The 14,696-nt window shown below is 35.8% G+C and overlaps 1 protein-coding gene across 1 annotated transcript; it reads right to left on the bottom strand.

The window, feature by feature from the left end:
• Positions 1–13,494: 13,494 nt before the first annotated feature.
• Positions 13,495–14,385, bottom strand: LOC130805028 (nicotinamidase 2-like). Its single transcript, XM_057669625.1, has one exon. The coding sequence runs from the start codon at positions 14,236–14,238 to the stop codon at positions 13,621–13,623; it is 618 nt and encodes a 205-aa protein (XP_057525608.1). The 5' UTR covers positions 14,239–14,385; the 3' UTR covers positions 13,495–13,620.
• Positions 14,386–14,696: the final 311 nt, after the last annotated feature.

The raw sequence follows: 14,696 nt of genomic DNA, 5'->3' as shown, positions 1-14,696 counted from the left end.
GCTACTACCCCTTGCAAAGTAGACCTTTAACTTATAACCTCTTCAATATCTCCACTAAAATCAAAATCTACAAAATCATGCAACTCATCATTGTTTCTTCCATAATCAATACAAGTTTTTCATGTACCTCGCAAATACATAAGGATCCACTTTACCGTAAGTCAATGATGCTTTCCTCGGCTTAGCCACATATTTACTTCCTCCATTAATGATTTAAGCAATGTCTGGTCTAGTGCAAATCATAGCACACATTACGCTCCCCACCGCATTTGAGTATGGAACTGATGTCATGTATTCGTTGTCCTCTTTAGACCTAGGACAATCCATCTTTGATAACTTTGTTTACAATGCTAAAGGAGTAGAGACTGGCTAAGCATCGCTCATATGAAATCTCTCCAAGACCTTCTTAATGTACTTTTCTTGGGACACATACACTCTTCATTTTGCCCTCTCTCTAATGATTTACATGCCTTTTGCTATCACAAATTCTCTCTTCCACATATCCTTCACCCTCTTCACATCAACCATGTCTTTTCCAATCACAAGCTTATCATCAACATATAGCAAAAGATACAATAAAGAACCACCAAGCATTTCTTTCAAGTAGACACAACTATCATATTCACTTCTTTAAAACCATTCTCAATTATACATTTATCAAACTGTTTGTACCATTGTCTAAGTGATAGGTTAAGACCATATAAAGACTATTTCAATAAAAAAAACATGATCCTCTTCACCCCCAACAATATAACCATTTGGTTGCCTCATGTAAAAATCTCTTCCCCTAACTCACCATGCAAGAATGTGTTTTATCATCCAATTGTTCTAACTCATAATCATTCAAAGCAACATGAGCTAAAAGAGTACGAATAAAAGTGTGTCTTACCACTGGAGAGAAGATTTTACTGTAATCAATACCCAAAACTTGGCTAAAACCATGAGCCATAAGTCTTTTCTTGCATCTTGCTTCCTCAACACTCGGTATCCCTTCTTTTTACTTGTAGATCTACTTACAATCAAAAATTTTCCCCTCTTGGTGTCTTTGCAAAATTCTATGTTTGATTCTTGAGAAGAATTTGAATTTCTTCTTACTTCGCCACTTGCCATTTCCTAGAATCCTTACACTCCTTGGCATCATTATATGAAGATGGCCTAGATCAACTATGTCACTAGCAACCAAAAGAGCACAAGTGGCCATTTCCTCCGATTAAGCTTCTTTGGAACTTTCACCGAACACTACACTTTCTTCCTAACCTAACCTAGATCATCATCTTCACATCGTAACTTATAGGCACCTTCACATGCCTCTTAGGCCTTCTTTGTGCGATTCTTGTAATTTACACTAAAGGCGATGTGTCCTTCCTAGGACTAATGGCCTTTCTAGAGGAGGAAGTGAAAGAAAAATCTCCATCTTCTTAAGGTGTCTCCATATTATCACCATCAAGAACATCATTATCAATATCTTCCTTATGAGTTTCATCCCCGCTCTCCTTCTCCACAACTTTCTTTGCGTCTTTCTATGATCTCTTAACATGAAGAAACACAGATCATTGAAAGTAACATCGTGGTCTGTAATGATTCTTGATGTACTAGGATCCCACGATCTAAACTCCTTGATCCCATCCGTATATCCTAAGAACTCACACTTCTTGGCACGTGACTCCAACTTTCCGTCATTCGCATAAGAATAATCCACTGGTGACCCTAACCATATCTCCTCCGCTATTTTTAACCCAAGAGCGGTATTAGGTGATCTTTATGCCAAGAATGTCGCCATCTTGACCACTTCGGTACAAAACCCCTTACTCAACTTAGCATGGAAAAACATACACTGTGCGTTCTCTAGTAGAGTCCTATTCATTCTCTTCTCCACCTAATTTTTTTGAGGTCCACCCGCACAAGTCCTATGACGATCAATCCTAAGGTTCTTGCAAATTACTAAACTTCTCTTTCACAAATTCCGGCCCATCATTCGTTCTTTACCTCATCACTTACTGCCTACTTTGCTTCTACATCATAGGTTTCCAATTCTTGAATCCCCCAAAGACCTCATTTTTAATCTTTAAGAAGAATACCCACACCAACCTATAGTAATCATCTATAATAGTGAGCAAATATCTAGAACCTCCTATAGATGACTTTCTTGATGGACACTACAAATCTAAATGAATTTAATCAAGAGTCGACTTTGTTCTATGCACGACTGACTTAAAGCTAACCTTCCTTTGTTTACCAAGCACACAATACAACTATAGCTTAATTACCAAAAAGACTATTCTTTGACAACTCCGATAAATCCCTCTCACTCATGTGCCCTAACCTCGAATGTCAGAACTTGGTATGGTCTGCCTCTTTTATTAAGGAACTAAGAACTCTTAATAGTAGAACCAATAAGCTCATATAGCGACCCAACTTTCTTGCCCTTCATGACCATTTGGGAATCCATAGTCACTATAAGAGTACCCTTCTCAAGGGTGCAACTACAACTATTACCATCAAGAGTACCCAAAGAAATCAAATTCTTGTTCATATCGAGAACATGCCTAATATTTATCATAGTTAGTACAATACCATCACCTATCTTGATCCTAATAGAGCCAATAAATCTAACCTTACAAGAAGCAATACTACCCATAAGCACAACTTCACCTTAACAATATCACATAGTGTAAAAATGGGGTAACATAACGATGCTGCAGTATCGTGAATGATGCGATTATCGCAATGCCTAAATATCGGTCAAAACCATAAGATATCCCTTGATGCGACCTAAAAACAAAATTTTTTTACACCTTTACAACGTGGGGAATATAGGTTGTTTATTTTGAAAACCTTTACAGCGCAACCGAGGTGATGCGGTGAGACCTTGTTTTTACACTGTGCATTATCATACATAGAGAACCAATGCGTATTAGGTGTAATATAATATGAACACCCCAAATCAAGAATCAAATGAGCATTAGACCTAGTCTCCGATTCTACTGCAAGAAGTATAGGACTGATGGGGACTTTACGTCCTTTGATAGTAACACCGCAAGTGCACGACATAGCGTTGTACGTTGCCAAGTACGGGTCGAATCCACAGGGAGTAAGTGTTAAGTCAATGGTTTCTCGATCGATAGTGCATTCAAAAATGTATGATATGATGGTTGGTGATAGAAACAACTAAAACAAGTTATTAAAAATACTTCAACAATCTGAGGATAAAAGTAAATAATAATGCAGTGGACTAAAAAAGGTATAAAAATAATACAAAGATAATGTGATTATTAAGATAAAGTTGTAAAGACTAGGCTTTCTCAGGAAAGTATTGTTTACTAATCTTTTACCTAAGGACATGAATATGAGTTATGAGAAAGAATGTATCCTAGATACTAGTGTTCTCTCTCGAGCAGCAAAAACTTCCTAAAATGTGCTCAACTAATTATTTTCATGGGGCTAAACAAATTTCACGACATGGAGCACATATTCAATATTTCCAATTAGAACATGTACTTTTTTCATGAAGATGATTCAATTTTAAAGAATGGATTATCATTAGAAATCGACTCTCGCCCTCAATCCAATGACACTACGATAATAGCAAAACACATCTCAAAACATATACAACATATCAAAGCTAAAGATAAAGAAAGTAATTTAGACTACATACATGGTGATAATACCTAGCCCAAGCTAAATCGAACTACTCACTCATATTGAAGTTGAACATAACTGAAGAAATTAATTTCATGATAAGCATTAATAACAATAACATAATTAAAGCAATAAAGTATAAGGAAGAGAAATTACTAGCTTAGAATTCAATCCAAGGAAGATAATCAAGTGAACAACTAATGAATACAAGATTGAATCCAAGAAAATTACATAAAAGAAGATTAAACCTATTAATACTAAGAAAAGATTGATATTACAGAAATTGAGTTGTGGAAGGATGGATTAATACTTGAAGGTCTTCTTCTTTTTTATTTATGGAGGGAGGAGAAGTGGTGGGTGGTGGTTTCATGATTTCTGCACCACCTCTATTTGTGAGATCACAAATTCTTGTGAAAGACCATCTCTAATTGGGTCGGCCCATTATTTCTAAGTATTTTAATAATAGAATTATTTCCTATATAGAGAAATTCTTTATCATCACAGTTGTGAATAGTCTTGAACCATCTCCTGTCCATGCAAACGTGCCTAGAGGCATTTGAATCGATGTACCATGATATATCATCCTGCACACAACAAATATCATTATTTATTCCACTTAAATGCAACCCCGAACTAAATTTAAACAATTGTGAGGAAATGCCTTCATTCACGGGGTCTTGGCTATTAAAGCCTCCCCCTTGTTAGCATTCTTCTTCTTGAAGAGAAAACAATATTTCTTATGATGTATCAGTTTTCTGCAAAACCAACACCCACCAAACGTAGGTTTCTTGGAAAAATTAGAAAATTTCCCTTTGAAAGAACTAGAGCCCATTTTCTTATTTGTCACAAACTTATACTTGTTTGAATTCTCTCCAACCATATTTATGGTAGAGATCGAAGATGGATCCTTCCCTTTCTCTTGATCACGGATCGTAACTTTAATAAGAAGATGGATGGCAAGTTGGGTAAGATCAATCTCTTCCTTTTGTGCTTGAGGGTGCTCTTTACATCTATTCATGTCATGCCTTTTAAGATTATCATACATCCTTTGTATTTCATAAAAATGTTCAATTATAGGGCAGTTGTCATCAATCTTAAAATTATTGAAATTACTTACAAGAAACATTTTGCTTGAAGCATCTTCAGCCATGTATTTTGTTTTAAGCAAGGACCACATTTCTTGAGCAGATTTTATGTTTTGATAGACATCGAAAAGACTATCAAACGTGCCATTGAGAATATGAACCCTACTGATGAAATCATCGGAATCTTATTTACTCCTTGCACGGATATCTTTCGGATTCTCATCTTCCTTCTCACTATGCCTTATTGTACTTATAACATTAGCAACTTTTAAAGTAGTTAAGAGAAAATGCATTTTCTTTTGCCATCTCCTAAACTCATTGCCTACAAACTTGTCAAGTTTGACAAAATTGGTAGTTAAATCCTTGAGACTTGCCATTTTGTAATTCAAAGAAGTATGATGTTTTTGATTGTTGTAAAAATGTGACTTTAATTTTATTAAACAAACATATAAAATAAGTCAAGATAGCGATCTTCAAACGCGAACAAAGTAACAAGAAGGTTTTCTAATTGACTTGATATTAATTCTAAGTGATACTCTCTTCGTAAAACATCATTTTCTCCCTACTACAGAGCTTTGGAATGTATGCTGGAAATATGTTTTGAGATACAAAGTATTACATTAAAATCCTAGCACAAGGATATTAGAACGATATGAGAAAATATAAATGGAAGGCGAAAATAGAAAATTACAATCGAGGATTGCAAGTTCTATATATAAAGTGTAAGAGAGGAAGAGAATTCAGAAAAATATTGGTGTAGAAAATAACCCACACATGCCTTTTATATTTATAGAAGAGCAAACACCATTTCATGAAGTAAAATGTCGCTCCATGAAACACAACACCGTTTCACGAACCAATGTCGACATAAAATCAATCCATACCAATGTTGACATTGCAAAGTTCCATGAAACCAACGTGAAAGCCACAAGTCGTGACAAAAATCGCTAGCTATGAACTAAGCAATTTACAAAACATAAACTTTGTCTTGAAATCTTGCGATCCGCAAGTCTTTTCACGATCCACGAAAATATTTTTTCACAAAACATAAACTTTTCAATATTGGGATATCTAATTTGTAACTTTTTTGTCGACCGATCTCTTAATCCCAGTGTATATTAAACTAAATGCCTGCTATATTGTTTATTAAGGAATCGAAGACCACCATCTGTTTATGACAAAGCTGCTGCATCAACCTCGCAACAAAGCTGTTGTGTTGCACTCGTTTCTTTTCAATAGAAATCGATTACTACCTTGCTAGTTGGGTGATCTTGTTATTATAATATTTTGGCTTGACCTTTCTTATTATTTGAGGTGTATAAATAGATACCAGAATGAGCTAAGTATAGCAACTAGAATAACTACATATTACACAGTATATTCTAGGAATATTAAAATAATAAAATCTAAATATTTTATTCTATCAAATATTAAAATATTCTACTCTATCATACCCCTACAGTCGAATCGAGAGGTTTACGGATACCGAGACTGGCACGAATATCATCAAATAAAATCTTAGGAAGAACCTTAGTAAAAATATCTGCAATTTGATACCGGGAAAGAACATGAAGAACACGAACTTTACCCTATTTCAACTTTTCTTGAATAAAATGAATATCCAACTCGATGTGTTTGGTCCGTTGGTGGTGAACAGGGTTGCCAGAAAGACAAATTGCACTCACATTATCACAATAAACTAAGGTGGCCTTTGTAAAAGGAAAACACAACTCAAGAAGTAAATTATGAAGCCAACATGTCTCAGAAACAACATTAGCAACATTGCGATACTTTGCTTCAGCACTAGATTTAGACAAGGTGGGTTGTCGTTTTGAGGACTAAGAAATTAGATTGTCCCCAAGATAAAGACAATAACCAGAGGTGGAGCGACGAGTGTCGGGACAACCACCCCAAGTGGCATTTGTATAAGATAGTAGGGAGGAAATGGGAGATTTGTACAACTGAAGACCAAGATCAAGAGTACCTTTTAGGTACCGAAGAATGCGATGAAGGGCAGCTACATGTTTGATTTTTTGATCATGTATGAATAGGAAAACTTGTTGTACAGCATAAGAAATATCAGTCCTGGTAAAAGTGAGGTACTGACGAGCACCTACAAGAGAACGATACAGAGTAGGATTTGCATAGGGAGTGTCAGAGGAGGCACTAAGCTTTCCGGTAGTAGCAATTGGAGTAGGAGTAGATTTACAATCAGACATACCAGCACGGACCCAGATATTTGCAGCATATTTAGACTGAGAAAGAAACAAGCCCAGAGCATTATGTGTCACTGCAATCCCTAAGAAGTAGCTCAAAGAGCCAAGATCCTTCATGGCAAATTCAGCACTCAACTTAGCCATGAAAGACAACCGAAGAGCATTGGAGGAAGCAGTAAGGATAATATCATCAACATAGAGAAGCAAGTAAGCAACATCATGGCCATTGGAGTAAATAAACAAGGGGTTATCACAAGTGTTATTCTGAAAGCCAATAGTAGTCACAAAATCAGCAACACACTGATACCAAGCGCGAGGTGCCTACTTAAGGCAATACAGAGATTTTCGTAACCGGAAGACATAATTTGGGTGAATAGAATCACGAAAACTCATAGGCTTATGCATATATACAGTCTCATTAAGGTAACCATGTAGAAACGCATTTTTAACACCCAGCTAATGAATGGACCGAGATTTTGCTAGGGCAATGCTAAGAACAACCCAAATAGAGGTCGGTTCGACAACCGGGCTAAAAATCTCATCATAATCAATACCATCTTGCTGAGACTTACCATCTCCCACCAAACGAGATTTATATTGCTCCAAAGATCCATCAGAATGTGTCTTATGCCGAGAAATCCTAAAAGAACGAATAATATTGACATTTAATGAACGAGGAACTAGTTCCTAAGTATCATTCTCAATTAAAGCATCATATTCTTCTTGCATAGCACGTTTCCAGTTGGGTCATGAAGGGCACTAAAAGGATTTTTGGGAATTGGAGAAAGGGAAGAAGAAATGACAGGAAAAGCTTGAGAAGAATATTTGGGATTCGGTTTGTAAATCCCGTGTTGACTACGAGTAGTCATGCCAAGAGGCATGAGAGCTGGGGTTTGGGAGGTGGTGTGGCGAAGAGGTGGAGATCGGTAAGGTTGTGGACTATGGTGGAGAGTTGGAGTATTCAACGATTGATTATGTGCGGTTTGGCCATGAGATCCAATGTTCTTCTTAAGAACGACACCATTGTTGGAGCTTAGTGTTTTCGAAATCATCTTGGACAGTGAGTAGAAGAAAGACCCTACTTACATGATTTAGCAGCAATATTTTTTTAAAAAAATAAAAGAAAAGAAAATCAAATAGGCATAGCTAAGTAGTGGGCTACTTTCTACTATTTATGTTGAGTTTGGTACATTATTTAAGGTTAGACTAATTTCAGTCAATGACGTTTGCCAATCTAACCCAGCTCCCTTCCTTGGTTCAAATATTATGGCCAATTCATTATATTCATACTCTAATTGGGCCACTCCCCAATGGTGTGCCCTAGACGATACATTTGAGCCCCCTACTACGTCTCCCGATGCTCACTACTATATGGACACTAGAGCTACGTCCCACATGACCCATTTTAATGGTACATTACAAAATTATATTCCTTTCAAGCATCCTCATAATAATGCTATTTTTGTTGATAATGGTTACTCGATTCCAGTTCATGGTTATGGGTACGCTCAACCACATCCCTCTTTCTCCTTAGCCAATGTTCTCCACGCCCCTAAACTCATCAAAAATTTAATTTCTGTGCGCAAATTTACTACTAACAATAATGTCTCTGTTGAGTTTGACCCATTTGATTTTTCTGTCAAAGCTTTGGATACCGGAAATCAAATTCTTTGGTGTAACAGTAAGAGTGATCTCTATCCTTTTATCTTAACCTCTGTAAAACCACCTCATACCTCTTCCTCTAATATGGTTTTTAATATTGCATCTACAAGTGTTTGGCACTCTCGTTTAGGCCATCCAGGACGTGATATATTGGTCCCTACGTGCTAATAAATCCATCGTTTGTCCCAAACCTCCCTCTCCTATATGTCACTCTTGTATATTAAGCAAACAAATTAAATTGCCTTTCTTTACTTCCGATTCACATTCCACTATGCCTTTTGATATTATTCACAGTGATTTGTGAATCTCTCCTGTTCCTAGTCCTTCTGCTGGTTATGAGTACTATCTTTTCTTTCTTGATAATTATACAATTTTTTTGTGGACATTTCCTCTCATTAGGAAATCGTAAGTCCATAATGTTTTTGTTAACTTTCGAACATTTATTCTATCACAGATTGGTTTTTCTATTAAAACTTTCCAATGTAATCATGGGATGAATTTGACAATGGGTCTTTCCACAACTTTTGTGTTCAACATGGCATTAGCATGGATTTTTCTTGTCCAGACACTTCCGCACAAAACGGAAAATTCGCTCCATTAATAATGTTATTCGCACTCTTTTGTGCCATGCCTGTCTTCCTCCTTCTCTTTGGCCTCACGCCTTGGAAACTACTACCTATCTTCTAAATATTTTTCCCTCAAAATTATTGGATAATCTCACTCCGACTCATATTCTCTATCACTTGTATCAGTCTCACATTCTTTTGTGTTCCTGGGTGTCCCAGTAAAATTCTTTAGATGAGTCGAACTTTTGCTAATCATCTGGTAGGGAAGGCGTAGATCTTATTGTAGCTTGTCTTCATGCCTTTGTGCTGGTATATTTTCCGATATATTTTCTACTCCTAGACCTAACATCTGCGTTGGTGATATTATCATCATGAACGAATGCTAAACATATTCCTTTTAGCTTGTTTCTTTTTAATTTATTTTGTATTGATGTATTAGTTAGTCTTGCCGTTTTTTATCAATGACCCAAGGCATAACACCTTAACCTTTTAGCTTTTATGTGAATAATAAATAATACTCCACTCCATTTTTAAATACTATCACAACATAAAAGATTTTCATAAATCTGACTTGAAACTTAGACATTTAACTTTAATTACATAATAATCTGTCTGTATACTTAAGTTTGACACAGAAAAAAGGACATAGTTCAACACGACATGAATTAATTATTATCTAGAATACACGGACACTTCTCTAGACTGGCGTGTCCCGTGTCGGACACGTGTCGAACACGTGTCGGACACGGACACGCGAAAATCCGTGTCCGACACGCCAAATGAAGTGTCCAATATTTTAATATTTTTTCGGACACGCGGACACGGCATGGACACGGCAAGGGACACGACAAGCAGTCAAGGACACGTTTTTTTGAAAAAAAAAAAATAAAAATAAAAGTTGAAATGTTGTTCTTGATTTTTTGTATATCCTCTTTGAATATTTGTTAATTGCTATTTGTTAAGGTTAAATTTAGGGATGCAGGCGGGGCGGGTCTAATAGGATCCCCGCCCCATCGGGGCGGGGATGGGTCCCGGTTTGAAGGGTCATGGGGCGGGTACGGGTATAAAATTCATACCCACCGCGGGGATGGGGATGGGGATGGGTTTTAGGTGATACCCGCCCCATCCCCGCCTCACGAAATGTACAAATTTTGAGAATTGGAATACCCTAAATTATTTTTCAAATTTCTGAAAACCTTGAATTATTTTCAATTTTTTTAAAAAACTTTAAAAACCCCGTTTTTATATTTCTTTTAAGGTCTAAGATCATGTTTTTTAGAGTAAGGTTTATAATCATGTTTTTTCTATTTTTTATCCTTTTTTCTCAATAAAATTTATTTATATTCATTGGGAGTTGTGTAGAGGTAGGCGATATTAAGTGATGATTAGATGGGGATTTGAAAATAAATATGTGACACAGATGGGTATTAAGCGGGGATTTGACGGGTGGTGGGGCGGGTAAAATGGGTATTAGACGGGGATGGATACCCAGATGGGGATGGGGATGGGGATGGTATTAGGTACAAACCCATCGGGGCGGGGACGGGGAAAAAAATTATACCCGCCGCGGGGATGGGGATGGGGATGGGGATTGATTTACCAGATGGGGATGGGGATGGTAACGCCAAGACCCGCCCCGCCCCGCCCCGTTTGCATCCCTAGTCAAATTGTTAATGTGTTATTTGTTAATCTTAAATTCTTAATCTTAGTGTTTGTAATTTGAATTTTGAAAAGTTGAAATGTTGTTTTTGATTTTTTTGTATATCCTCTTTGAATATTTGTTAATTGTTATTTGTTAATGTTAAATTGTTAATGTGTTATTTGTTAATCTTGATTTTTAAATCTTAAATTTACCTATTTATTTGGTTTTCTTTGATTTGGTTTGTATGACTATTTTTAAATACTCATGTTGTTTATTTGGTACTTATTTGCATTTTATGTGTGTTTTATGTTTTTAAAGTGTTTATTTACATATATTAAATGAAAGATTGTAAAATTATCTTTAATTTGATATATTTATTATATTACCATTTTCGTGTCCCCGTGTCCGCCATTTTTAAGTTGGCGTTTTCCCGTATCCGTGTCGTGTCCGTGTCCGTGTCCGTGTTTGTTTTAGTGCAACCTAGATTATTACATAACTATCTGTCAGTATACTTAAATGTACACCTCTAAATGACAGTTAGTTTCATCATCATCCTACCCAGTGTATCTCGTTCATAAAAAAATTATGGACAGGGTTTGGGGAGGGAAGGACGGCGGCAACTCATACCCATAAAGGAAAGCGCGGCCAAAGGAGTCTCCCAGCTCGAGAAAGATAAAGAAACGTAACTAAACAGAAAAGATAAATTAAATGCCTATAAATAAATAAACAAGTAGAACCAACTACAAAATAAAAGAAAACAAAGAAACTAATAATAAAAGAAACGAGAGAAGCAAGAGGGCGAGAACACCAAAAGGTAATCTAAGAGGACATTAGTAGTCTAAAACATGGATATGGCGCCTCCAACTACCCCTATCCCTAATCAGACCCTCAGAGAGGTTTAACTTATGCAAGTCAATTTTTATTTGCTCATCCCATGTTTTCCTAGGTTTTCCTCGACTCCTCTTACCCTCTGCTATAAATGCTTTCTACCCTCCTCACAGGGGCGTCAAAAGTCTTTCTCTGCACATGTCCATACCACCTTAATTTATTTTTGCGCATTTTTTCGAAAATAGGAGCTACTCCTAATTTATCCCTAAATTCTTGGTTCCTAATTCGATAAATGACATTCAGTTTAAAGTTTAATATTCTTTGTTTTAATGGCTCAACCATTTCTCAAGAGAGAAATGTTATTCGTGAAAAATCATCAAATTTAAACATTAAAAGAGCTCTAAAAAAACGCCAAAATCATTTGATACTTGATTTTTTAGATGGAAATGCAATTAAACCTGGAAAACATTACATATGAATCTTCAAGAAAACTGAACAACTTCAACCATCTTCACATAATCTTCAAGCGAGATTCAAACATATTTGTTATTGAATCCATATTTCTTGTAGCATTGTTATAACTATTTGGTACAAGGACAAAAAGAATTCCAATTAATTTTCCAATCTTACTCCCTCTATCATGTGAAATTTGCTTTATTTTTCTTTTTAATCTCATCAATTTTGCTCCATTTTTATTTGTGGTCATGTCTTAGACTTTTGAATTTTCATTCATACATTTAATTTATATCTTATCATATTCACATATTACTCTTATTTTTGATAAAAGACTACTTTTTATCCACTTTAAATTTTCCTACCAATTGTTTTTGGGGCAAAATTATGTTTGACTTTTTTATAATCCTAAGTGAATAAAAAAAGTAAATATTCCCTCAATCACCAATTGTATATTGCACAGAGACTAATAGTTGATAAAACTTTCTAAATTGTATGAATGTGGCTAAAGAATAGTTGAAAATGTACAAATGAGATGTTCATTTGTGTTATCGGGTCAATTACGAATCAGATGTTTCGGGTCATTTTAAAATAAGGTCTTGTATCCATATTATTTTTTCATAATTATTAATCAATTTCTATGTTCGGTCAAATTAAATTCAATTACAAGGTCAAATTAATTTTAAATTATCGAATCTGCTTTGAACAGCTTTACATGCGTAGTAACATTTTTACAAAATACTTCAAAATTATAGTGATGTAAAATACATGAATGGCCGTTTGATATGTAGGAATGGGAATTTAGGGAAAAAATATGAAATTGGGATTGAGATTTAATTGTTGGAAATTTGCATAATATATTTTTATTTACTTGTTTGCTATGTTAATGGAAATAAGTTGTAAATTGTATGATATATATATATTAAAAATGAAATATTAATTTACAATTTTTACCCCATCAAAAAAAACATGTAAAATTGTATTAAATAAGGGTAAAAAGTTCTTTTCTATCTAAAATTCAATTTCCACCTTCTAATATTTATATTTGCCCCCTTTAGTATTGAAAACCTTAAAATTCATGGGATATACATATAATCCTATTCCCAATCCCCCATTTCTAATCCCAATCCATTTACCAAACATGAGATTTTATAAAATTTGAGATTTGAATTTCCATTCTCACCCCATAATCCCACATACCAAACAATAAACATCCCCTAAAGGCAAAAAGGCTATTGTGGCAATCTATTAAGAACAGAGAGAGGAATTGGTTGCCACACAATTCTGATTCGTTCCTTATGCAAACATCTTCTCGCATTTTCAGGCACCTTTAAACCACTTATATAATTTGATACTCATGTTTGTGCAATTTCTTAGAGACAGGGGAAGTATAATACTCAAAAGTCAGAACAGACGCCGCCAATATGTGGCTTTAATTGGTTTATTTATTAACATATTACACATAAATTATGATTTATCCTATAGATCAGTAGTATTAGTATTAACAATAAGTACTACAGTCTCCATAATTACACAGAGAAAGCTCGCCGTAGACGGTTGCAATCAACAAGATAAGCAAAACCATAAGCCAAATTCTTGAGTGCAGCATCATGAAGTTCATCACAACTCGTAGCAGTCGCATCTGTGGAGAAAAATACCCTAAACCCTCGTACAAACGCATCTCTCGCACTTGTCTCACAGCACAAATTCGTCATCACACCACACACTATCACTTCCTCAACTCCCATTTCCTTCAATTTCTCTTCTAATCCCGTCTTCTGAAACGCGCTGTACGTATTCTTCTCTAGGACTTCTACTTTCTCACCTTTCTTCTCTGCTTCAGCAATAACTTCCGCAATCAGCTCCGCTTCTAGGGTTCCGTCGATGATTATGTCGCCGTTCCAATACTCGCCTAAAACACCGCCGTTATCTCCCGGTTTGTGGCAGTGGCGCGTGAAAATTACGGGGATGTTTGCGGATTTACAGAGATTGATGGTGGTGGTTATGGCCGGAAGGATGGGTTTTGCTATTGAAGAGAAGTAATTTTGCATGTCGATTACCAAGAGAACTGACGATTTTGGGTTGGGTAAGCGTTTTCGGATCTCGAACTTTTTGTAGGAAAAGGATGAAGACAATCGAGCTGCCATGGTTAATGTCTATTACCATTTGGTGTTTGGGACTAAATTTCTCGTAGATAGTGTGTTGTTTGAAATTGAAAGGATGATTGAAGTATTAAAATAAACAAACCGCGGAAGAATCAAGAATGTCGTGGCAACTTCCGGTTTAAACATTTATTGCCTTATCGGCTATTGCTGTATTGATAATATATTTTCACAAAGCAATACACTATTTACCTAATATTTGTTTCAATTTTCTAAAAAAAACTAATCTGTTAAAACTTAAAGAGATAAGGAGGAAATAGAATGAATAAAAGTTAAAAGATGAAAAATGTTTTTACCTCTGAAGCACGAACACGCCACTGAACTTGCGTGTTGCGTGTTGGACACGGACACGCGAAAATCCGTGTCCGACACACCAAATGAAGTGTCCAACATTTTAATTTTTTTCGGACACGTGGACACGGCAAGGACACGGAAAGGACACA

Source organism: Amaranthus tricolor, chromosome 2 (assembly GCF_026212465.1).
Source record: "Amaranthus tricolor cultivar Red isolate AtriRed21 chromosome 2, ASM2621246v1, whole genome shotgun sequence".
Taxonomy (NCBI): Eukaryota; Viridiplantae; Streptophyta; class Magnoliopsida; order Caryophyllales; family Amaranthaceae; genus Amaranthus; species Amaranthus tricolor.
The sequence above is the reverse complement of the archived record's forward strand: the minus strand, read 5'-3'. Positions and strand labels throughout refer to the sequence as shown.

Excerpts from the sequence above, each read along its gene's own strand:
- LOC130805028 (XM_057669625.1), bottom strand. The coding sequence starts at position 14,238 with ATGGCAGCTCGATTGTCTTCATCCTTTTCCTACAAAAAGTTCGAGATC.